At 34.1% G+C, this 27324-nt stretch overlaps 1 protein-coding gene and 1 long non-coding RNA gene across 2 annotated transcripts; both read left to right on the top strand.

The window, feature by feature from the left end:
* The first annotated feature begins 6182 nt into the window (after nucleotides 1-6182).
* Nucleotides 6183-8978, top strand: LOC110820958 (omega-3 fatty acid desaturase, chloroplastic-like). The gene is made up of 8 exons (XM_088209150.1): nucleotides 6183-7038; nucleotides 7138-7227; nucleotides 7359-7425; nucleotides 7524-7616; nucleotides 7695-7880; nucleotides 7994-8074; nucleotides 8257-8394; nucleotides 8492-8978. The coding sequence occupies exons 1-8, from the start codon at nucleotides 6509-6511 to the stop codon at nucleotides 8675-8677; spliced, it is 1371 nt and encodes a 456-aa protein (XP_088065276.1). The 5' UTR covers nucleotides 6183-6508; the 3' UTR covers nucleotides 8678-8978.
* A 4335-nt stretch (nucleotides 8979-13313) lies between these two features.
* On the top strand, nucleotides 13314-14725 carry LOC110820967 (uncharacterized). The gene is made up of 3 exons (XR_002540980.2): nucleotides 13314-13599; nucleotides 13705-13840; nucleotides 13931-14725. It is a non-coding gene; the product is annotated as an uncharacterized LOC110820967 (long non-coding RNA).
* Nucleotides 14726-27324: the final 12599 nt, after the last annotated feature.

The raw sequence follows: 27324 nt of genomic DNA, 5'->3' as shown, positions 1-27324 counted from the left end.
TGAGGACAAGTAAAAATTTAAGTTTGGGGGTATTTGATGTGTTACATGTTTATCTTAATTTTGATACCCTTGTTAATTAAGTTCTAAAAATTTTGAATATATTTTGAGCTAAAAATAAATTCATGAAACTAATTCTTGATGTATGTTGCTTAGGTGAAGAAAAAAGGAAAAAGAGGTTGAAGATGAAAGAATAAAATAAGAAGAAGCCTAACAAAACTATGAAGTCTAGCTCAAACCCGCAGCACCTGAACCCAGCTCGTCTACTTCAAAAACAACTTCATTTTGAAGCTGGGCACCAGAGATAGGAAAAGATTAAAATGACACCATTTTTGGAAGCTCAAAACAACACCATTTTGAGAAGTATATAGATCTGGAAGATAAGAGGAAGAGTCATGCACAAGGAATAAAGAAATGAGGGAGAAGAGGTGATGTGATAACTAGTGGCCCTAAATCAATGTATGAGGAAAAATCTCAAAGTAAGCAAGATATATGCGAGATGCAAAGTGCCAGCAGGAATATTGCTTGCGAACTCACGAGAGTACGAACAAGGAGGCATGTGTGCCCCACACGCTCAGCAGCACATTCACACATGACACGACATGAGGACACGCATGATGGAGGCATGCACATGGCCAGAAAATGTGCACACACCATACATTTGCACCCATACGAATCTCTCTCCCACACAGACAAGGTTTCCTACCTGCAGAAGGATTCCTGCGAGTTTGTGGGCTAAATTATAGCTAAACTAAGCCTCACTGAAGTACAACGGATATTATAAGCCCAAGACTCGTCTAAGAAAGGCCAAGACAGCCGGCTAAAGGGACTAAAATCGAAAGATCGAAGGCCCATAAGCCTAGAGTTTAAGATGCGGCCTAAAAAAAGCTTATCAAGCCTAAACCAAAGAGAACCAAGGCATGTAAGCCCCATATATGTCTTAGAGGATCAAGAAAGAGGGTAGTCATGGCCCAAAAAAAAGATCAAGGTTCAGCCAAGCCTAATCCTAAGTTATGGCCACCTTGGCTAAGAGGAGGCAAACATGATGAGGTTCGGCTACTTAAGAAGACTTGTTCGTAAGGAATCCGACTCAAAGGAAGAAGAAACATCTTTCATAATCAACAAAAAAGATGGACCAAGAGGTCTAACCCGAAGAGCCAGCAGTCAAGAAGATCCTTGGCCTTAAAAGATTAAGAATCTAAGAAAGAGGATGAGAGTGGTTGAAGGAACCCAATGTCAAGGAGGAAAAAGCTTTCTTTCTTCCTTTGTGACTCCAACACCGAAGTAAAGACCTCTACCTCATGGGAGGATCTATGATGGACAAAGAAGACTTTAAGTAAGAAACCAACACTTGGAAGAGTGGAAGAAGAACTCTACAATAAAAGGTAAAGAGAACCCCTCTACCAAGCGAACAAAGTGTCCTCGTCAACTCGAGCTCATACTCCCCCCCTTTTAACCCAAGTCTTGGATACTCCAACAAGAATTCTATTCAAGAAAATCTTAAAGAATGAAGGAGAAACGTAAATGTTTAAGTTGATGAGAAGAATCCTAATTCAAAAGAGAAGCGTAGCTTGAGACTAATCCTATATTTGGCCATGAGAGAAAGTTTTTAATTTTTATTGTTTAATTATCTTTTTTGCATTAGGACTAGATTATTTTAATTATTTCCTTTAAGTTTCCTAGTCTAAGTCTTATTAAGAATTATGATTGCATTATATTTCCTATTTTAAGTATGTTTACAAAATAAAGGTCTATATAAGGACCTTAGTCCTTAGGTTATAATCACAATTCAAGAATTCAATAAAACTAAAAGTTTCTCCTTTCTTTAAAATTAGCTTTACTAATTTTCTGAGTGTTCTTCAAGCTAGACAGCTTTTAGAAGTCTTATTGAGTCAAGGAATCATGATTGACTTATCAAATAAGTCTTGGTGTCGTTCCTTTTTCTTTTTAATTTTCCAATTATCTTGATAATTACATTCCATATTGGTGGGTGAAATTATCAAGTAGGGAGGGTGAATTAGGTGGTTGAATCTTTTGATCACGTGTTGTGAGGTTCTGGGAGTATTACGATCATTTCAAGTCCCTCTCGCGTCAAAAGGCATGCAAGATTCTACCCGCCTCCACCTACAAATCGGAATCGCAAGCTGCAAAGTGAGGGAAGTACTTAACGAATGCGACCAGATCTGGAAGAGAGATGAAGCATGACCAAATCTAGAAGACAAGAAAGCGCAAATAGAGAGGAGAGTAGATATGACAGAGAAAAGAAAACGGACTGGTGGAGAGCGCAAGCACGAACAGAAGATGGAGAGATGACTGGCTTGGTGAAGGCTTATAAGCAATCTAGTGGAGCAATTAGCAGAATGCAGAAGCTGAACACGACCCAAGTAGAGAACTCGAAGCGATCTGGTGGAAGGCAATACCAAAGCGAGCTTATTGGAGAGCAAAAGGACAAGTAGGAAGGCATAAAGTTTTTGGGGAGAGGAGTCGAGAAAAGTAATCAAGTAATATATTTCTTTAGCTTTCGATTTACATATTTGTGGGTAGAAATTTTTAGAAATATTTTTACGAAACTTGAATGCTAATGTTTGAAAATTTTTAAAGATTTATTCTTAATTATTACATGATTATCGTTTTCTCAATTATAATTTTTGTTGTTCAATCCATCATGTGTAATTAAATTTTATTCGTTAGAGTGATAGATGTAACCTAAATTAATGATATGTTTGAGGTTTGATTATTAGCTTTCTTTTGGTTACAATTTACTAATATTAAACTTAATTCAATTATGATAATTGACCAACTCACGATTTTATTTATGATTGATGGTTTTAGAGTAAAATGAGTGAAATTTCATTAATTAGACTTAATTGTGACTTGGATGAAAGTAATAAAATCAAATTAATATGGAAAAATTGAACTATCAAAGAATTAATTGTATCAAATTAATAATTGTTATAAAAGATTAATAGTTATTAATTGATATACCTAGGGAATACCAGGGAGAATAATAAAAGTACTTTACGTATTTCAACCATTGCAAACTAGATTAAATTGATTGCGAAATTAAAACTTAAGTATAGCGAAGATTCAGGTAAAATCAATTACTCGAGTACATTTAGGTTGATAATTTTTCTAAATTTATTTATTTCGCTTTGATTAAGTCTTTTTAATTTCTTTTTTGATAATTATACTTTTGATTTCTAGATAATAATAAGATTTTTTAAAATTTTGATACTTGATACAGAATCTCCGTGGGACTATACTCTTATTATTATCTATTACTTGAATAATTTCGTGCACTTGTAAATTTAGTTATCAATGATTTTTATTTAAGTTCATCATTAAAAAATATCTGGAACAATCTCTCTCTTATTATGGAACTTCATGCAATTCTAAATATTCAAACATTTATAACTCTTTTAATTTTCATCTAAATTATGTAATTTTAGTGTATATTGAAAGCTTATTATATATATATATATATAAATATATATTATGGATGAATTAGTTTAGTGGTGAAAAATTAGGCAGAAAAACCAAAAAAGTTAGGAGATTATATTGTTGCGACATTCGTAGTTGTTTATAATCATAAGTTTTCAAAAATTCATAACTTTTTCAATTCTCATTCGAATTATGTATCTTAGTGCCTGTTGAAAGCTTATAAAGTTAGATTATAAATAAAGTAGTTTAGAGGCTAAAAGGTTGCCAAAAAAAGGGATGCAATCGAAAAATTATTGTAGGTGATTTGCGTTCTACTAAAATATTGAATCTTTAAAAATTCATATCTTATTCAATTATAATCTAAATCATGCAATTCTGGTGTTTATCGAAAGCTTATAATATGTAGATATAGAAATATATTTGTTTGGTAGAATGTTGAAAAAAAAAGATTAAAAAATGGACAAAATGTTATTGGTACACCCCTTCTCCATTTATACATATATATATCATTCTTTTAACTTCTATATCTAAATATCATGCACTTGGGTTCTAATTTGGAGTTTAAAACACTTAGCTTCTTCTTGAAACCTCTCTCTTCTTCATCCCCTTGATTTTTTCTTTTTTATTCTTTTTTTAGGGTTTTAAAAGTTTTTTTTTTAACTAAACCTTAAAAATTAACTCTTATACATAGGCTTACTATTTCAGTACTTACAAAAGAATCTAATAATTTATAATAAATTATAAAATAATCCCGTAAGTTTTATAAAATAATAATAAAATTTCTTTTGATATCGAAACTAACAAAAATAATTATTTATTTTACTGGGTTTTATATTACAGTAATGGTGTCACCTACTCAACAAGAAAATCCGTCTAAATCATGTGACTTGCTTATAGTAGGGGGAGTATCATCTAAGGACATAAAACTTTTGAGCTTGGGTTTGATCATATGCACCCTAATGGAGAGCCTAATCAAGTGGTTTTTTAGCCAAGTGCATGAAGAGATGTTGGAGGAAGCGAATTCCCCATAAACAAGTACAGAGCTTCACTTATTTATTATCTATGAACTGTACGAGATCATTATTTTCCTTTAAATTTTTTAGTAAATTACAATCTCACCCCCAATTTGGCTTGACCTTATTGTTAATTAAATTTCCTATGATTTTTTTTGTACCAATTCAATATATTGTATTTTAAATTCTTCTATTTTACACAAAATTACTAGTATTTTGAAAGAAATATGGTTGTCTAAATTTTAAACACAAACATACAAAACTTCAGGCTTCGTAAATAAAAATTTTAAGGGAAGAAATAAAATAATATCACCATAATAACGATATTTGTCCTCATTAAATAGAAAGAGTCATTAAAAAATTTTATTCCTTATATTATCGATATGACACCACATCAAATTATAATTTTTTTTATGAATATACTTTATCAACAAAATAACATTAGGAGATATCTTTTAAAGGAGACCACTTGTCACTAATAGTGTATTGTTCATTGCAAGCTTATAAAACTTTACCTTAGGTAATCAAGTTCATTAATTGATTAATTGTTTAAATTAAATAATTATGCATTTTAGTACAATTTATGTGTGTATGTATGATGTTAACAATGAGAAGCTTGAATTATAATTTATTGTGCCTCGACATTATGTTCAAGTTCAAGATTGGACTCATGAGCTAATTACGGAAAAGATACAATGTGCAAATAGTACAAGGAATACAATGCCAACAAGATTTGCTAAGACAATTTATGTTTTAAACTAGAGAAAGGAAAAAGAAACAAATTAAACAAGGGTGGACTTCAATTTGGCCCACACAATGTTATAATTATTGAGATACAACAACTAGTTCAACACATATGAGACTTGTGTTTGGCCATTCGCATAAGGTGGTCCCTGTGAGCAAGGTTGGTCAATAATTACTTTTACTTATTATGTACTCTCCTTCTACATGCATGTTTGGCAGCTAATTGTTCACTTACCTTATTAACCATATGTCAATTGTGGGTTGTACTCTTGCAACAAATCATTTACTGATCCATGAATGCATAATTTGGTATCACGTGGGCAAATCATGTAAATTAGGGAATTTATTTGAGAATTAGATGAAAAAACGGAGTCTTAAATTGTAAATTTCAAAATGAGACATGAAAACAACAAAAAAAAAATGCATCAAAAATTCGTCAACGCCAATGTTTTCAATAAGGAAATGTATTTTGTAATATTAAATAAATCCCTACTTTACTTTATTCTCTTTAATCAAATCATAATGAAGTTCAAAACTTTTTTTCAACACCTTTTGTTGTAGTTAGCTTCTCGGAAGCAATTATTATAATTCTTATTTTATATTATTCGACTTCCCCCCAAAAATCCTTATTTTACTTCTGGGGCAAAGAAGGTGTAAAATCAAGATTTCTGCAGCACGCGGCCGAAATTTTCATGGTAATTACAGCAATGACGGCAGCACTACCGACCCATGTTTTACTTGCAACTAATAAGGATTCGAGGGTTGATTTGCAGGCCGCACCAATCAAAATCCACGGAAGGGTCCAAGTCTGAAAGCCACCAATAAAAGTGAAGACGCGGTTCCCATTTCCTAAAAAACCTAAAATCAATATTTTGGTGTTTATCTCTGCCGCCAACTTGCCCGTACAATTATACCATATAAACCAGTTTGGCCTCTGGAGTTTTAGCCAACCATTTTCTTTTCTTATAGGGTAAAATTGTAATCTCGGTTCTTGTTCAAGACAAGATATTTGGGATAAATTTCGATTGAGAATTGTGAGGTGGTTGTTCTTTGAAGATCCAACAACTATCATCTTATTTATCTTCCCTCCTCGCATTTTTTTTCGTTTGTTTAGTTGGATTTTTGTCCTGAATTCTTTTGTTTGTCACTTTGCTTTCTCTTTCTTTCTTTCTTTCGTTCCTTTTTTTTCCTTTTTCTTCACGTATTCTGCTCTTCTTCTCTCTGTAGTCTGTCCTCTATTTTCGTTCTCTAGCCTGAGGGAGACCCAGAGGCCAGAGGACGTCATTCTTGTGAAAACTCCTTCTGGGTCTTCAATGGCGAGCTGGGTTTTATTAGAATGTGGGTTAAAGCCTCTGCCTCATATCTTCCTCAAACCCAGAACTGGATTAACCTCCCATAAGCTTAGAGCTCTGCACCCAAACAAGACTATGACAGATCTAAATCTGTCTCCAATCAGATTATCATGTTCCCATTTTAGAAAGCGAGACTGGGGGCTGAACGTGAGTGTTCCGTTGAGGGTTCCAACTATTGATGGAGAGGAAAAGGAGGGGCGAAATGAGAAAATAAATGGCGCAAGTGAAATTGGAGAAGAACAAGGGGGAGGAGCCGAGTTCGATCCTGGTGCGCCACCTCCATTCAACCTAGCTGATATTCGAGCCGCCATTCCAAAACATTGTTGGGTAAAGGATCCATGGAGGTCTATGAGCTATGTAGTGAGAGATGTTGCTGTGGTTTTTGGCTTAGCTGCAGCTGCAGCTTATCTTAATAACTGGGTAGTTTGGCCTCTTTATTGGGTTGCTCAGGGAACAATGTTCTGGGCTCTGTTTGTTCTTGGCCATGACTGGTAATGAAAAATGGTTTTCACTGACTCACTTCTTTATGTTTTGGTGCTTAATTTTAGTATTCACTTTGTCATTTTAATGGTTGAATTTCAATTTGGCAGTGGTCATGGAAGCTTTTCAAACAATCCTAAGCTAAACAGTGTAGTGGGGCATTTCCTGCATTCTTCAATTCTTGTGCCTTATCATGGATGGTATGATACTGGACTTGCCAATCTTCTATTTGGTATAATGTTTATGATGTATTTTGGTAAAAACTTTATTGGTTTGATTTAAGTAATGAACTTGATAAACCAAATGGACTTTTATTGGATCAATTTTACAGGAGAATTAGCCATAGGACTCATCACCAAAACCATGGACATGTTGAGAATGATGAATCATGGCATCCGGTCAGTTGTTTTTCTCTGTTCCTGATTCGGATAATTGTATTTTCAGTTCCATTTTAGTCCTTAATAAAGTAAAATCTTTGCCTGTTATTTTCTTTCAGCTGCCTGAAAAAATCTTCAAGAGCTTAGATAATGTCACTAGGACTCTGCGTTTCACATTGCCATTTCCCATGCTTGCTTATCCTTTCTATCTTGTAAGTATGGGGTGATTTTACTTGCTTAATTTGACCATGAATTTAGAGATGGAATACTGATGTAAGTTCTATTTGCAGTGGGGTAGAAGTCCTGGAAAATCTGGTTCTCACTTTGACCCTAACAGCAACTTGTTTGTCCCGAGTGAGAAGAATGATATAATAACCTCCACTGCTTGTTGGACTGCAATGGCTGCTTTGCTTGTTGGGTTATCTTTTGTGATTGGTCCACTTCAATTGCTTAAACTCTATGGAATTCCATATTGGGTAGGTTTCGTATTTTCCTATCTTCATATTTTCCATGTTGTAGAATTGGAAGTTGCCTGCATTTTCATTGTTGATTAAATGGACTTTTAACTTCTAATTTGGCTCAATTTTAGATTTTTGTTATGTGGCTGGACTTTGTGACATACTTGCATCATCATGGTCATGAAGAGAAACTTCCTTGGTATCGTGGAAAGGTATGGTACAGACATCATTGTCTCAACACAATTTCTTTCCAACTTTTGATTGTTTTGTTTAATCTATGAAAAGAGTTGGATATATGGATTTGGTAATGAGATTGAGAAATTTGTTCTGGAAAATGCCATGGAAATCTCATCTGGTTCTTCTGATGTTGAATCTCCTCAATTTTGTTGGACAGGTATGGAGTTACCTAAGGGGAGGACTTACGACGCTTGATCGTGATTACGGATGGATCAACAACATCCACCACGATATTGGAACCCACGTCATACACCATCTCTTTCCTCAAATTCCACATTACCACTTAATAGAGGCTGTAAGTCTTTTATTTGCTAAATCCACTGTCATTTACTTTAATTTTGTTGTCTGTCCATCTCATGTTAATCCATTTCGTTACTATTTTCTATCTGTAGACCGAGGCTGCCAAGCCAGTACTTGGGAAGTATTATCGGGAGCCTGAGAAATCAGGGCCATTACCATTTCACCTGATCGGAAGTTTAATTAGAAGCCTGAGGATCGATCATTATGTTAGTGACACTGGGGATGTTGTTTATTACCAGACTGATCCTCAGCTCAGTGGCTGTGCTAAATCAGACTAAGTATGAGCTTTGATACTTCCAAGGCTACTGCAGCTATCAATGTTTCTGCATTAACTTGCTTAACCTTTGTTCCAATGGCAGACTGCAGCCATGATTTAAAAGGCTTGACCTTCCCATTTTGAAGGGCGATTAGATTGATCCCTTGAAAGGGTAATGCAACTATCTTGTGAACAAAGCAAGATTATAATTTATGTGTAGGCTGTAAGATGTATATTTATTCTTCCTCTGGAAGTATTCTTTTTTCAAAACAGAAGAAAATTGATCACAAGATATCAATAAAATAACGATTTCCCTTGTCTCATTCTTTTATGTAATCATTAGATCTTATGAACATTGGAAGGGGGATTTTGTTAGAGAAGAAAAAAAGACGGTTTTAGTTGAGATTATTTTTTACTCAAATTTATTAGAGAAAAAAAAAAGAAAACTCACTAGGTTGAAATTATTCTTTTACTTACTTAAACTTAATTATAACAAAAGAATTAATGGAGTAAAAAGTAAGATTTGTCGTTTTAGGAATATAAGTATTATTCCAACTATTTAATTATTTTTATTTTCGAAATAAAAAATTAATATTTATATTTTTAAATTATTATATTATTAGTGTAACAATATAATATGTATGATTATTATAATAATCAAAATTATTATAAAATTTAATTTAAAATTAAATTAATTTATAAAAAAATTTATTAAATAATAATAATTAAAAAGAATAAACATATATATGACATATATATGTAAATATTTTAGTGTTAAAAAGAAAAAAAAAAAAGGAATAAATGAGTCCAAATAAATTTGGATGTCTACGGGAGAGTACAAAAGTAACTCCTCCACCCATGCCACTTATATGTATATATATATGATGTATATATATGAGTGGGGGGTTTTGAAAAAAGGGGGAGAGGTGTACTAGAAAATCAACGGCACACATAAAAGAAAAATTCTTTTAAAAAAAGTTTTAATTCATATATTATTCAATTTATTTTGTGTGTTCTTAATTTTTGTATATATATGAATAGAGTGTTTATATTTTTAAACAATTTTAATTAAAAATTTATTGTTAAATATGTTTTAAATTTAATTTTTAACTTGTAATATAATTTTTTAAGTATAAATAAATTAAATTAAATTATTTTTTATTTTTTATTACGTGTAATGCACGTGTTACAATCCAACATTAAAATCTTACTTTATTTGTATTAATAATTCTTTTACCATTTAATTAACTCCTAAAATAACAAAAATTATTGGTAATGAACACGGAAAAAAGGTAAATAAATAACAAAAACATCATTATTATACTAAATCATACTTTACAATTGAAACATCAATGTTTAGAGGCTGTCACAATTTAATTGAAATAAGTGGGTAATCCACCTGAGAGGGGTTATTGTCGTTTAAGATTTGACATGTCATTTTCTGCTAGTTGGGCAATTATTATTTTCTGGCCTTTCAAAAAAAAAAAAAAAAAAAGAACAGGAAAATCATAAGGTGGTGAATTGCCCACATCCATTTTTCTTCACGTCTCTAATGTGTCTCAATGAACTAGCGGTTCACATCAGCAAGTAGCAATTGAAGTTTTCGCCTACACCATCCACTTTGATTTAATCATATGAAACTAACAGGATTTTTAGACACACATGTGGTAAGCAGATTCTTCAATCTTTTCTATTATAAGGAAAAAAAGAAGCAAATTTCATATTAATTCTTTAATTATGAGTTATACCGTATTTTATGTCAAAAAATTTTATAATTTAATATTATAATATGTAATATATTTTTTTATTATTAATCATCAAATAATATTCAAAATAATTATTTTCTCTATATTTTTTTTAAAGAAAAATATATCTTTACTGATCAAATATGAGAGATCTTACGAGAGAGAGTAAGGTGACCAAATTAAGAGTTTCTTAATCAGCTATTTGGAATTTAGGTATTTTAAACATTTAATTATTCAGTATATGACAACCTTTTATAGTTTTTAAGAACTCAACTAAATTAAAAAAAATATGAGATTATCTAAAAAAATTATCATATATTAACAAACTAATTTCTAAGTTGCCTACCAGTACTGTTAGTTGATACCAAAAAATTAATTGTAAATCCCACTTTATAAAAATATTTCAATATTTTTATCAAAAACTTCAAGTCTATGATGACAAGAGAGCTTGCAATTCTACTATTTGGTTGTAATTTTACATATTTTTATAAAACTATTGTACTTGTCTCAATTTCTATAAGTTGTGTTAGTACTTGTCCAACTATCATTTCCAACTAATATATTAAAATTGATATTTAACTTTTTCTTTTTAACAGTCTACAATGTGGATTCTAATTAATTGAGTTCATTTAGTAAGATCGAAAGTCAGCCTTATATGTATGCCACCTGTATTATTCTCTCCCTCTAAACTATTTTTAAATTTTTACACTGAGTAAAAAAGATTATATCCAATGGTATTATATAATATCTACCATAATTATATATAAATATGTAAAAATCATTTAAAAGAGTTGTAAATAATTAAATAGATATGATGAAATTAAAATTTAAACATAAAATTAATTAAATTAAGGCTTTGAGGGCTTAACTGAAGAAATTTCAGGAATTAGAGGGTTTTATAAATGTAAAGAACTCAATGAATATTACTAATCATCAAATAATATTCAAAATAATTATTTTCTCTGTGCTTTTTTCTTTTATAAGAAAAAAATATCTTTACTGATCAAATATGAGAGATCTTACGAGAGAGAGTAAGGTGACCAAATTAGAAATTTTTTAATCAACTATTTGGGATTTAGGTATTTTAAACGTCTAATTGTTTAGTATATAACAACCTTTTATACTTTTTAGAAACTCAACTAAATTAAAAAAATATGAAATTATCTAAAAAAATTATCATATATTAACAAACTAATTTTCGAGTTGCCTACCAGTACTGTTAGTCAAGACTAAAAAATTAATTATAAATCCCACTTTATAAAAATATTTCAATATTTTATCAAAAGCTTCAAGTCTATGATGACAAGAGAGCTTGCAATTCTACTATTTGGTTGTAATTTTACATATTTTTATAAAGACTATTGTACTTGTCTCAATTCCTATAAGTTGTGTTAGTACTTGTCCAACTATCATTTCTAACTAATGTATTAGAATTGATATTTAACTTTTCCTTTTTAGCAGTCTACAATGTGGATTCTAATTAATTGAGTTCATTTAATAAGATCGAAAGTCAGCCTTATATGTATGCCACTTGTATTATTCTCTCCCTCTAAAACATTTTTTAATTTTTACACCGAGTAAAAAAGGTTATATCCAATGGTATTATATAATATCTAACCATAATTATATGTAAATATGTATAAATAATTTAAAAGAGTTGTAAATAATTAAATAGATATGACGAAATTAAAATTTAAATATAAAATTAATTAAATTAAGGCTTTGAGGGCTTAACTGAAGAAATTTCAGGAATTAGAGGGTTTTATAAATGTAAAGAACTCAATGAATATTACTAATCATCAAATAATATTCAAAATAATTATTTTTTCTATGCTTTTTTTTTAAGAAAAATATATCTTTACTGATCAAATATGAGAGATCTTACGAGAGAGAGTAAGGTGGCCAAATTAGGAGTTTTTTAATCAACTATTTGGGATTTAGGTATTTTAAACGTCTAATTGTTTAGTGTATGACAATCTTTTATAGTTTTTAGGAACTCACTAAATTAAAAAAATATGAAATTATCTAAAAAAATTATCATATATTAACAAACTAATTTCTGAGTTGCCTACCAGTACTGTTAGTTGATACCAAAAAATTAATTGTAAATCCCACTTTATAAAAATATTTCAATATTTTTATCAAAAGCTTCAAGTCTATGATGACAAGAGAGCTTGCAATTCTACTATTTGGTTGTAACTTTACATATTTTTATAAAACTATTGTACTTGTCTCAATTCCTATAAGTTGTGTTACTACTTGTCCAACTATCATTTCCAACTAATATATTAGAATTGATATTTAACTTTTTCTTTTTAACAGTCTACAATGTGGATTCTAATTAATTGAGTTCATTTAGTAAGATTGAAAGTCAGCCTTATATGTATGCCACCTGTATTATTCTCTCCCTCTAAACTATTTTTAAATTTTTACACTGAGTAAAAAAGATTATATCTAATGGTATTATATAATATCTACCATAATTATATATAAATATATAAAAATCATTTAAAAGAGTTGTAAATAATTAAATAGATATGACGAAATTAAAATTTAAACATAAAATTAATTAAATTAAGGCTTTGAGGGCTTAACTGAAGAAATTTCAGGAATTAGAGGGTTTTATAAATGTAAAGGGCTCAATGAATATATTTCAAGGAAAACGGGGCCAAAACATAAATGTTAAAAGTATGAGACATGTGGCAAAATTAGGAACGGACGATCAAGATTTGACCGCTTAAAAGCCGATCCAACGAATCCTAAACGCGTATGATCGGACGGTCCAGGGAGATTCCCGCCTAGATAAACGGCTTTGATGAAGAGGCGAATCGAACGGCTCAGATTCACTCTAATAAGATCGGACGGCGGGACCTAAAGGCATAAAAGGGGAACCCCAATTGGAAATTCGAGGGAGAGCCGAAATCGGGAGAGAGGGAGGGAAGAGCCGAGTTCGGGCGGAAGAGAGAGACGTGTGCCGGCGACCTAGAAGAGAAGAGGAGAGGAAGAAAGAGAGGAAGAAAGAGAAAAAGAGAGAGAGGAGGGGGGACGTCGCGAAGAGGGAAGGCTGGAAGAGAAAATAAAGGGAAAGAGGAAGAAGAGGGAGGCGGCGGATCGACGGAGAGGAAGACGAGGAGTCGCGACCGTGAGACGACCCCGAGACCAGTGATTTCCGAGAGCTAAATCGCGCCTAACGCCTGTGGTTAGTGCAGCGTCGACCACCGAGACGTCGACAAGTGAATTCTTTCCTTTTTGTTTGTTTCACCTTGCGTTTTGACGAAGATTAATCATGCCGACGTGCTTGCAGGCGGAATTCCGAGGCCAAACCGCGCATTCCGGCTCGAAATTTGCCTCGTGTTTAGGAACCCGACTTCTCTGGGTTGAAGGAGATCGGTTCTGGGTATTCTCCGGAAACCTCTTTAGAACCAGAGCCCGTGCCGTCGGTAAATTACCCACAACCCTTCACTGCTAATATTTTCCTTTTATATTTAATTCATGTTTGTTAAATTAAATTTGATTACGCTTGGCTGTAGTGATTCTAAGCTGTTAAGTGAGCGTTTAGGACGATCTGTGCGAAGGAGTTTGGTAAGTATTCCGTATTCTGATCCTGAGATGGTATTTGAATTCTATGCATGAAAATTATTGATTTTGTGTGTTTGAGCACAGGACAGGTACTGAATTGATATCCTAATGAAGAACAGAACCTGGACACTTTCCAGGCAGTGGGAACTGTCAAGAATGAGTTTGGGAACACTTGATTATTCCTGGTTAATGCATCATTGGACATTGTCACGCTTGATTGTGTAACATGTGACAAGTGAACCTTAGCTTGTGTGGGAATATGAGGAGTATGGAAACCAAAAAAATTAAAGATTGATAAATGTGTGAAAATTCGTGATAAGAGATAATGGAGACAGAACTTGAAAATAAAAATCTATAAATTTAAAAAGAAAAACAAGTGCAGTGAAAGATTGAAAAAAAAGAAGTGAACATAAGAAAACAAATAAATAGAAAATGGATTAATTATAATTATAAAATAAAATGAAAAAAGTTAATTTAAAGTAAGAAATAAAAAAAAGAAAGAAAATTGGATAAGAAAGTAAAAAAAGAGAGGGATTTGGTTGAAGTGAAAAATATATGGACTTTCAAACACCTTACTTGTTTAATCTACATCGAAGAGGGGAGGGTATGTATGTGGTTGAAGTTCACTGGAATTGTGGTGAACTTACATATGGATAATTATGTGAAACCTAATCCAAACGTCGATAGATATTTTGTGAGTGTAGGTCACCTACTAAATCTACTTGCTGTGGCAAATGTGAGATTGTGTGTGTGCTATCCATGTATTGGAAGGATCATTTTCGTTCCTCAACGATTATGATATAAATGATATCGTGCGATGAAATCATAGATGTGATTTTCCTAGTATAAATATGTTATCTTGAGTGTATTTATGATATTTCAAGCATTTATGTGATATTCGAGTGTAGAAATAATATTCGAGTGTAAAATGATATTAGAGTGCAATTGTGATATTCGAGTGAAATATGAGAAATTTTGAGATAAGAATTGATGTTAAAAATAAATGAATTATTTAAATGTAGAATTATTTAAAAGCATTGTGTAAAATTATAAAGAATTATTGATTTAGGAAATTTTAAATATTGCATTTATTACATCTATGCGTGTGTTTGCATGATGCCTGATTTGAGTAGAGAATAACGAGAATACTTACTGTGTCAATAAAGCTTATTAAATTTTACCCCAGTATTTTTAGATAAGGTGAATCTGAAGCAATTGTCGAATGAGTGAAGGACCCGTGAAAGTGTCCTGATCAGTGTACATTTTGTTTTCATTTTTATTATCGCATTGTTTTGTTAAATTCTATGTTTTAACCTCATGTTATGTATATATAAATGTTGTATATATCACAAGGGATGTGAGGTTTTATTTTGAACTTTCAAGCTGCGCATATGGGTGTTTTGTGGGCTCCATCAGTTGGGAATGATATGAGTACGTTTGTGCCTCGTTATTAGGGTTCAGAGAGTTAGAGGTGGTATTAGAGCCCATATTTCTAGGATTATCTCTTGTGCATGAGGTTTTAGAGTTTAAAATTAGACATCTGTAGTTTGAACACCAACAAATGTTTTTGATAATTAACTCGAAATATTCTAAACATTTTTTTATGGAATTGCAAAATGGGATGTGGGGGATCTCCACCATGACAATGTCCTGATTACACGTCCCTGCGAGAAGATATTGATCATCTGTACCACATGGTTGACATGATTACCAATGTCAATCAACCTAGAGAAGATAGAGAAGAGTTACCTGGTCCTCCCCAAGTACCAGCTCCACGTGATCCATAATCACCAGTTATGGATCTAGGTTGTTATGGGAGGTTCATGAGACTAAATTCTCAAACTTTTTCCGATTTAAAGAACTTTATTGAGCTGAGGGATGGTTGAAATCAATTGAGAAGGCATTCAGAGTTTTAGGTGTGACCACCGAGAAAAATGTGATCCTTGCCACGTATATGGTCATGGGTGAAACCAAGTGCTACTGGGAGCTCATGTAGACCACCTTACCTACTCCCATCACTTGGGAGCGGTTTTTGGAGGCGTTTAACACCAAGTATTTCCCTGCACGTCTTCGACATCAGAAAGAGTGGGAGTTTATGCAGCTAACTCAGGGGAACTTGTCAGTAGATGAGTACGCTTGGAGGTTTATTGAGTTGACTCGTTTTGCCTCAACAATCATAACTGATGAAGGACATACGGTAAGGAAGTTTCAGTGGGGATTACACCTATAACTTCAGGATCAATTTACAGTCTTGGAGCTTAATACTTACGTAGAAGTCCTAACTAAGGCAAATATAGTAGAGAACAGACTTAGGGCTTCATTATCAGGAACAAACAATTCCAAGCCTTTTGTAGCTTTAAGGAGGTCGACTTCAAGGTTTGATCCATAAGATAAAAGACCTAGGGGGACAATAATAACACCTCCTAGACCCCAACAACACTAGGTAGGGCATCGACATGTCCTAGTTAAGAGAAGAATCATGACAACCAGCTATGCTATCGCACCACTCGGTCCTACTTTAAATGTGGGAGCCATCAACATATGATTCACAATTATCCATTCATGACGGAACAAACTAGAGCTCTAATGTGAGGACGTTGTATAACCTTACTGCACCTGATGTTGAAGTGAATTTGGACGTCATCCAATGTACGTATCTTGTCTCTAAGAATCTAGCTAAGGTATTAATAGATTCAAGTTCCACACACTCATTCATGTCACACACTTTTGCATCATGATTGAGTGTTATGCTATTTTTTTAGACAATATCTTGATGATATCTACACTTGCTGAGAATGTATTACCTTATGATGTTTTATATAAAGGTTGTATAATAGAGAGAGGTGGGAGGGAACTAGAGGTAGACTTAGTACTTCTAGATGTGAAGGATTTTGATGTAATCCTAAGAATGGATTAGTTAGCAACTTACTATGCAACTTAGACTGCTATCATAAGAAAGTTATATTTAATATTCCTAATGAAGAGCCATTTACCTCATAATAGAATGATGTTGTTTATAACAAATTATTATCTAAATCATACAAATTAATTTCCATGAATTGTTAAATCTAACATGTGGAAGTTAATGTGCTAGGCAATAAAAATAAAGAGATTAATCTTCATGATGTACCAATAGTATAAGAATATCCAGATGTATTTCTTGAGGAATTTCTAGTGCTGCCACCAAATTGCAAGATAAAAGTTCTCTATTAACTTACAGCTGAGTACTCGGCTTATCCTTATGGCTCCCTACATATTGGGAAGGGTTGAGATAGAAGAGTTAAAGAAACGGTTAAAGGAATTCTGAGAGAAAGGATTCATCCCTCCTAGTGTCTATTCTTGGGGTGCTCCTGTAACGTTTGCGAAGAAGAAAGATGGAACTAATCGAATGTGCATCGATTATAGAGAGCTCAACTGAGTCAACATCAAGAATAAGTATCATCTATCAAGGATTGACGATCTTCTTGATCAATTGTAGGGTGCTCAGATCGTTTCTAAGATTGACTTATGGTCTTGTTACAAGCAAGTGAATATTAAAGCAAAAGATATTCTCAAGACTGCTTTCAGAAATAGGTATGACTATTATGAGTTTCTCATCTTACTTTTTGGGGTGACAAATGCCCCAACGGTATATATGGATATGATGAATTGAATATTTAAACATTGGTTGGGCCGGTTCGTCACTGTATTTATTGAAGACATTCTGATCCATTTGAATAGCCGAGAAGAACATGTAGAGTACTTAAGATGTGTTCTCGAAGCTTTCAAAAAAGAAAAGTTGTATGCAAAGTAGAGCAAATATGCATTATGGCTCGAACATATCACTTTTTAAAGACATATAGTCTCTAAAGATGAGGTGTAGTACCCCGAAAATCTTTGTACTTAATTGTTGTGTAAAACCTCTATATATTTGGGCCTGAGGCCATGAACTATATAAATTGTGTTTTTGATTTCAATGTAATTTTTGAGTTTTTATTTAATTATTTTAATTTAAAATTTTTATGTCCTATTTATTTTAAGAAATTATCATGAGAATTTTTAATTTCAGGAAAAACAGAGAAAAAACAGTGGAGAAATCCTGTGGAAAGGCCGCGAAACATTTTTCCCTGCCCGCGCGGGCCACATGTACCACGCACACACATGCATCAACTAGTCAGACATTTGCTTGCGCGCACATCCCATCCACACGGCGCGTGAGGCGCACAGTCTGCACCCACAGCTCTACGTACTTGTGCACAAGCCTGTGCCATGGTTGGCCTTGGGTGGTGAACACTATCCTTGGGCAGCGCGCACCACCATTTGGGAGGCGTGCGCCATCCCTCAACTAACGTGTCTTCGATCTTTGTGTCACCGTTACGTCGCTGTTGTCTCATCAGCCGTTCATTAGTCACGTTTGTTAGTCATCGCGTCGCGTCAATCTACTTTTTCCCTCCTTTCTCCTCATGGATTTGTGCTGCTTTGGCGAAAATCCAACAGTTCCTTTTTTCTATAAATAAGGACCATTCCCACCACTCCTTCATCATTTCATCTTCATTTTTCCATTCACTAAAGCAACTAGAGAGAGAGAGAGAGAGAGAGAGAGAGAGAGAGAGAGAGAGAGAGAGAGAGAGAGAAGGAAAGAAAGGAAGAAAAAAGGAGCATAGGAAAGACTTTAAGCTTTCGGTAAGGAAACTTGGTATTTATTTGCACGTTCTAAGTAGTATTTTTAGATTAATAAATGGAATATTGCATGAGTATGAAATGACTTGTTACATGTTTAATAATTGCTATAATTTTAATATATTTTCGCATATATTCCATGATATAACATGTTTGGTATATTGTACTAGTAGTTGTAAGTAAATAAGTAAATAAAATGAACATGATGGTGTGATAAGAATTGATGCAAGAAGCATAATGTTGTTTGACGAATAAGTGAAAATAAATGTTGACATTTGCATGCATGGTGTTTAAGTTAAACTCGTTAGACTTTTTATCTCTGATGGGTTCTGTTTCTCCCCCCATCTTGTTTGAAAAGACACGAGAGAATTGCTCCCTGTGGATGACGGTGTACCCTCTGACGAGAGTAGTTATGCGATATGATTGTAGGGGTCACCTTGGTAACATACATCCATGACTATAGTTTATATGTAGGACCACTGTGGTTGGCACGATCGTGGTCATAGAATGTGTCATGGTTTGGCAAGCCGTAAATATGTTGTGGTTTATCAAGCCGTAAATATGTTGAAAATGATATGAAATGAACTTTATCATTCCACAGTGGTAGTAGGGAATCCGTACTAAGGTCGGAATGGCTTCACACGAATGATAAGTAAATGATTTAAAGAAAGCATGATATGATTTGTTTGATTTTCTCTATTTTATACATGATATGATTATATGTTTAATATGATTGACTTGATGTTGATGTTTTTCTAAATAAAATAAAAAATTTTCTTTATTATTGAAATGGACCCGCATGCTCGTTCTTCGATGGTAAGCAATATTATTTCTAAGTAAAATCTTAGTAATGTCGATTAAATACTATTTTTCTTACTGAGTATATGGAACTCACTTTTTCCATGACTCCCTCTTCAGATGACAATGATAGTGAGGAACTGCTTGCTAACTTTTCCGTTGAAGGATTTGATGATCCTGTAGATCCATGAACCATTATGGGTGCATATTGTGTTCTACACTCTAATGAGTCCAATTTTTGGAGAGACTTGTATCTATTTTATTTCGCCTTAGTATTTTAAGATTTGGAATTCAATCTTTATTTTGTAAGGGATTGTAATATTTTGTTCCGCTACATATATTTATTTTAAATGCACTTATAATCTATTTCTGTATCTATCCCCCTTATACTTTAATTAGTATTTGGGATGTCACAGGAGTTATTCGTAGATTAGGAAAATATGAATTCGTGGTGGGAGAGAAGCGTCCCATCACTATTATTGAGGTTTGTAAGTTTTTGGGCATGGCAGGATATTATCGTCGATTCGTGGAGAAATTTTCTACTATTACAACACCCTTTACCCGACTCATTAAGAAAGATGTCAAGTTTGAATGACTTATAAACTGTGCGCACAACCTTGAAGAGCTCAAGAATCAGCTTATATTGCTCCTGTGTTAACCCTACCTAGTGGATTAGGAGGTTATGTGGTATATAAATGCAACATGGCAGAGTCATCACCCATAGGTTGAGACAATTAAAGAACCATGAGCGAAATTACTCCACCCTTGACTTGGAATTGACTTCTATTGTATACACCCGTAAGATATGGTGTCATTATCTGCATGGAGAGACATTTGAAATTTATACTAATCCAAAGAGTGTTAAATATCTTCACCCAAAGGGAATTGAACATGCATCAGTGCAGATGGATGGATCTTCTTAGAAACTATAATTGTAAGATATCCTATCATCTAGGAAAAGAGAATATGGTAGCCAATGTATTGAGTCGCAAGACTTCCAAGATAATGGCAAGATTGATGATCTCTGAGCGGAAGACTCTATAAGCACTACAAGAATTGCAATTAAGTGCTCAGAGATAGGAGATGTATGTGGCCAACTTGAAAATCGAGCCAATGCTGATTCAGAAAATCAAAGATGCTAAGGGGCTGACTCTGCTATAGGGACTCTGAACGAAGAATAATCATAGGGTTTAAAACCTGACTTCAGAGTTCATGATGATGGGTTACTCCAGTTTTGAGGAAGACTATGCATCTATAATGATTAGAGTATGAAGAAACTCATCTTGGAAGAGGCATATAGTTCTAAACTCACTATATATCTGGGTAGCACCAAGATGTACCAGAATTTATGATCATGGTATTGGTAGAATGGAATGAAGAAAGAGATTATGAGTTTGTTAGCATATGTCTCACTTGTCAACGAATTAAAGTTGGGCATCATATACTAGGTGGATTGCTTTAACCTTTACCAATTCCAGAGTGGAAATAGGAGCACATCATCATGGACTTTGTGATGGGACTACTCAGGACCGGGTCGAGACATGATACAATTTGGGTCATAGTTGACAAATTGATAAAATTAGCTCATTTTCTACCTATGAAAACTACCGACCCATTGGACAAGCTTGGCAAGCTGTATGTTAAAGAGGTGATTATACTTCATAGCATTCTAGTGTCAGTGGTCTCAGATAGAGATTCCCGTTTCACGTCCAAATTCTGGACAAGCTTTTAGCAAGCTCTAAGCACTACATTATCCTTCAGTACGACATTTCACCCATACACGGTCTGATATCCTAGTACCTAGTGGGTAAAGGAGTTAGATAATTGAATAGATATGAGTGCAAAATAATCTATATAGCGGAATAAAATAATCTCTTATAAAATATTTGATGTTCAAATACACTTGACGCCAAAAAGATGGCTGAAAAAATATATACACAACATTTGAACAAGTCACTTCTTTCATTATAAAAACAATAGGTCATCAAAGTACAATCATTCAAACGCACTCAAAAATCCACTACAGATCCATGAATGGATCCAAGTAAGCTTTAGAGGGCAGCTTAAGAAGCGATTTCTCACTATCATCATCGTCTAGGGGAAAATGGATTGGGGTGAGTTTTATAAAATTCAATAAGGAAAATAATATTTAAACTACACTACTAAAGTTTCAAAAGTTATTTATTTTCAAATGTGTTGTTACCTTCATAATCAGTGACTTACCTTTAGACTCTTTGCAGAACATATTCATTTGAAATACCAAGAAAATGTTTGTTTTTAATTAAATCAATGACATTTAATTGTTAGTCTCAAACATAAGTACTAGAAATAAAACAATGAGAAACATATTAGAACCAATGACATAACGGAACATTGAGAAATATAATATAAATTAGTTGAACCAATAATAGCATGACATGACATAACGGAACAATAAGAAATATAATAAAAACTAGTTGAACCAATAATAGCATGACATAACATAACGAAACAGTGAGAAACATATTTAATTCAAGGAAATTATTTAAGCATGGGAAATCAATCAACAGTCCTAGTTTGACAGTTAAATAGTTTGGTTCATTTATAACTTTTAAAGATCTTCACATGAAGTTATTTTAACTTATATCAATAGAGGGCAGAAGGGATCCTCGACTATCATTGTGAATGGAAAATAGTTCAGTTTGATATACAGTATAATAGTTGAAAACTAATGACCATAGTCGTACTTCACCATTGCGGCCCTTACAATCATAGTTGAAGATTAATGACCATGACTGTACTTCGACACTGTGGCCCCTACAATCAGTCACGATTCTACTCTCGTCAAAGGGAACACAACTTAATTCACATGAAGTGGTTCACCGACAGTTAGTAGTAGTCATAATTAGTAACCCCTCAGTGATAATCGTTAAGAGAATTTTCAGTCTTTCCACTTTTCTTATCAGTTTAAAGTTATTATCAATCCTACGGTCTAGACCTAGTGGGGTCCATTAACCAATCCTGGCCTGGCAAGGGCCCATATACCAAGATTGGTTCACGGGTTACCTTCTCAAACCTAGGCCCAATTAGTAACCCTCTCAGTCATCGCCCTTAAGGTGAGGTTGAGGGCCCATTTTGTGACCTCTCAAGTGCTAATTAAGGCAAATGGGTGTCAGATACAGATTTAGAATAACGAGTACATGATAAAATTTATACAACGGAACAAAATTATTACAAATCCCTTACAAATACATATGAGTTCCAATACATATATATACTGAGGCCAGAAGTGGCTGTAAAATATAAAACAAAACATAAGGGCCACTTCTTTCATTGTGCTATTGGACTCATCAGATTGTGGGAATAGTCATGCACTCAGACTTCTGGATCCACGGGATCCTCATAGACTTCCAAGGGTAGGTCAACTTGCGGTTCCTCACTTTCTTTCTTAACTGAAGAGGGGGGCATAGAAAGAGTGAGTTCCATATGCTCAGTAAGGAAAACAGTATTAAATTAATATCATAAGATTTCAAAAGTTAATTGTTTTAACTTACCATTTTAACCTCCTTGCTTACCTATCTCACATTATGAAAAAACTATTTATTCATTAAGAAAATTGTATGTTAATACAGATAACCACACATACATCATGCCAGACAGTAGAAAAAATCAAATAAATCATGAAATGCTCAGATTTTTGTGTTATGCTTTGTGAAGTTGTTACAACTTCCATCTCTAAGGGTAGATACAGATTTGTAACTACCTAAGTGGAATGATTGATAGACACAGATATGACAATTTGCTCAAGCCCATTTCTGGCTAGCCAAACCATGGTACGATCTATGACCATGGTCGTACTAGCAATAGTGGCCCTAACAGATATCTACAGTCATGACATTACTTAGCCACGGGTGACCCCTAGAAAGAGTGCGATACCACTATCGTCAGAGGGTACGCCATCATCCACTGGGAGCTGTCCTATTATGTCTTTCCAGACCAGATAGGGGAGGGGGAAACAGATACCCCGAGGGTAAGGAGAACATATATCCCTCAGAGATAAAAAGCTTAAAGAGACACTTGATGCAATATGCATGTAAAAAAAGATACACTTCGGACTACACAGGCTTCATTTCACTTTTTTCCTTTTCTTTTATTTTATACTTTTTACTGTTACTGATTACATATTATATTTATTACATGCAAATTCATTAAGTGTCTACAATTCACATAGCATGCTTGAAAACAAGAATAATTTGACTCATCTGAACACAGAGGCATGCAAAACAGGCAAAATAACAATCATATTAAATCATTTATCTAAAAATACTCCTTAAGATATCAAAAGAAATACTAGATTCCTTACTAAAACCTTTATATTTTCTCCTTCACTATACTCCTTTCTTTTTCTTCTTCTCTCACTAGACTACTATCTTTCTCTCTCTATCTCTTTAAATCTTTGAAACATGGAAGAATGAAATTGTGGAGAGGAAGGGAAAGGGAAGGGAAATTTATAGAGTTTTGAAATCATCAGATTCACGCCAAGTGGTGAAATCTGGTGAAGAGAGAGGAGAAAAAGATGCTCAGCACAAAAAATGAAGGAGGAGAGCCCCCTCCATCTGTGCGTGCATGTGTGCGGATGGGACATGCACACTGTGTGCACGTCCCGCGGCTACTGTGCATGCATGCGTGTCTACATAGTGCCCAACACCCGGGCGGGCAACTTGACTCCCCACAGGATTTTCTTCCCAATTCGCTGTTTTTTGATTTTTTTCTCAATTTTTATAATTAATTTAAATGAGTTAGTCTTAAAATTAAATAAATTAAATAAAAATAAAAATAAATAAAAATTAAATAAATAAAAATAAACCAAAATTACGAAATATGATAAATATTAAGCAGCGTAAATTAATTAAGTTTAACGTTGCCAAAGCCCCGAATAAATAGAGTTTCCAAATCATTGAAGCACAGTGATGGGTGGGGTGTCACACACTTCGCACACATGGCATACCATACAAATAATTCCTTTCATTTCCATGATTCGATATGCAAATCATATTCATACATTTTACAAAAATAAAACACTTAAAATCCATCAAACATCATGTGATATACGATCTTTAAAATATAACATCATTTCATGCAAGAAAACCAATGAAGCAATCATATGTTTCATTATCCTTAAACGTTTTCAATATCTATAAAACACAATAGGAGAGTAAATGAAAATGCCGAGACCTTTACCAAAATTTACAAGCTTTTGTTTTTCAAAATGAATTTATTTATAGATTTGAAGGAAAAGGAAGGTTGTTTGGCATCCTGAAGTTCTTAGAAGGAATTTCTAAAAATTAAGGAAAGAAAGAGTTCTTAGAAAGAGTTCTTAGGGATCTTAGTGAAGAAATGAAATTGAGAAAAGAAGAAGATAACTTATCGAGCGAAAGGGAAAGTTTTACTGGTCTCCTTTGGTTCATCACACTCTCTCTCTCTAGCTTTCTCTCTCTTACTTCTCACTCTCATTCTCGGCCAAATAAAGAAGAAGAATGAAAATGGAGAAAATTGGAGAGGAGATGAGAAGGAAGGCATTAAATAGCCAAAAATGGGGCATATATGTGTGCCACATGGTGGTTGGCATACATGCCATGTGGTAGTCAATGACCAACAATGTGACACAGTTAGTGATAGGTAGCAACATGACGTGCGGCAGGTGTGCGACAGGCGGCATGCGGGAGGCTGTAGTGAGTGATATGATAGTAGGCTAGCGGGCACGTGACAGGTGGTGTTTGATGCGACATGTGCGTAGGCACACGCAAAGTGACATTCGAGAGCGGTGCGCGCAATGAGACGAGCCGATGTGATGTGCTTGCAGCGCATAAGCACACGAAACGTGCGCATGTGGTGCGTAAGCGAGATGCAACTTTCGTGTAGGCACACAGGCGTGTGGACGGGATGTGCACGTAGTGCATGCGTGGGCGAGGTGATGTGCATGCAGTGCTCCTGCGTGGCTTGTTCTGAGTGTGGGCATATGATGTCCTCCCCCCGTGGGTTTCTCCTCCGTTTTCCCAGTTCATTTATTTTTATTTTTATTTTTTCTCTAAAAATAATTTTAAAATAATTTTAATCACTTTTTTGGCAAAGTAACAAATTAATTTACGCATAAAAATATTTTGAGCGTTAAAACTAATAATTAAAAATACGATAAAATAATTTCAACACCAGATTTAAGATAATTTTTAAAATAAAACCAAAAAAATTATAATATTAATATTTAAATGTTCAGGAGTGTCAGATCCTCCCCTCACAAAAATTTGGTCGTCCAAATTTACAAATTAAAACAATTCAGGATACTTATCCCGCATTTTCTCTTCGAGTTCCCACATGGCTTCATTAGGAGTATGGTATCACCATAACACCTTGACCATCGGAATCCTCATTTTCCTCATAATTTTCTCCTCTCGAGCAAGAATCTTGACAGGATGTTCTGCGTAAACTATGCCAAAATTGACTAGGATTTACTAGTGCAGAATGATATGAAAAGGATCTTGGTGATACTTCCGGAACATAGAGACAAAAGACATCGTGTAAACTCGGATGATAAGGAAATGTGGTAAGCTACGGTGCCAACACGTTCTAGTATCTTGAAGGCTCCTATAAAATAAGGACTTTGTTTTCCTCTCTTCCCATACCACATTCTTCCCTTGTACATAAAGATCTCTAGGAAAACATGATCATCTATAGCAAATTTCAAGTCCTTTCTCCGATTGTTGGTGTAACACCCCGCTCATAACCACACTAAATTTGTAACTGAAAATCCCTATTTATTCGGGCCTTAAGGCCCCTTGAACTTATTTAAATTTTATTTCGTAATTTGTAATTTTAAATTATTTAGATTTTGATATTTTATTTTATTTTGTTTATTATTATTATTATTTAATTTTTGCTCCATTTTATTAAAAAGAATATTTTCATGAGAAAAACAGAAAAATGCGGCAAAATCCCACGGGAGAGGCTTGCCTGCATGCTGTATGCGAGTGTGTGCATGCGACCAAGTGTAGGACGTGCACATAGTGTGCACATCCCATCCGCATGAGGCACGGGGTTGGTCTATGTGCGCGTCATGTCGTGCGCAGATAGGCAAGTCTGTGCCTGTCACATTGCGTGGGGACAGGGTCAAGTGCTGCACCCTGTGCGCGTGCCGTCTTCGCAGTAGGCCTGTGCAGATAGGCCAGTGCTCCTAAGGCCTGCGCGTAGTGCCCTGTGCGTGACAGGGTAGGTCGGCGCCTGTAAGCTGGGCCTGTAGCGCGCGGCCGACCTAGGTGAGGTGCACTGTTGCCTCGGGCAGTGTTCCCCCCGGGTGCCGTACACCTCTTTGGGTGCCGTGCACCTCCTTGGGCAGTGTGCCACCACCTTGGGTGGAGAGCCATCACTGGTAGAAGAAGTTTTCCTCTGTTTTTGTGCTACAGTCACTCGCGTCAAATCATTCATTTTTCACTCAACTCTCTCTCTCCTCATTGGATTTTGCAACTTGGCACAAATCCAAAGATCCCCATTTTTTATAAATAGGGACCCTTTTCTTTCATTTTCCTCATCACTTCCATTTAATTCTTCCATCTTTTAAGAGTTAGAGAGAGAGGGAGTGATCTAGAGAGAGAAGGAAAGGAGGAGAAGAAGAACAATGTAGGAAAACTTCAAAGTTTTCCTAAAGAATTTAGTATTTACTTAAACATCTTAAGGAACATTTCTAGAAAAATCAAATTATTAAGTTTGTGTTTTGGATGTTTTATGTTTAATAAGTGATTTCTTTTTAATTTCAAGCATGCTATATGATTTTATAGGCACATGATAATTTGCATGTAAATTAAATAATATGAATCATGTTAATTTTCTGAAATATTTATAAAAAAAAGAGATAAAG

Source organism: Carica papaya, chromosome 8 (assembly GCF_054855325.1).
Source record: "Carica papaya isolate Zhongbai chromosome 8, ASM5485532v1, whole genome shotgun sequence".
NCBI classification, from domain to species: domain Eukaryota; kingdom Viridiplantae; phylum Streptophyta; class Magnoliopsida; order Brassicales; family Caricaceae; genus Carica; species Carica papaya.
The sequence above is the reverse complement of the archived record's forward strand: the minus strand, read 5'-3'. Positions and strand labels throughout refer to the sequence as shown.

Bases quoted from the DNA above. Each gene is read 5' to 3' on its own strand.
- LOC110820958 (XM_088209150.1), top strand. From the start codon at position 6,509: ATGGCGAGCTGGGTTTTATTAGAATGTGGGTTAAAGCCTCTGCCTCAT. The intron at 7,881-7,993 runs GTAGGTTTCGTA...GCTCAATTTTAG, and splicing joins TCTATGGAATTCCATATTGG to ATTTTTGTTATGTGGCTGGA. The intron at 8,395-8,491 runs GTAAGTCTTTTA...TTCTATCTGTAG, and splicing joins ATTACCACTTAATAGAGGCT to ACCGAGGCTGCCAAGCCAGT.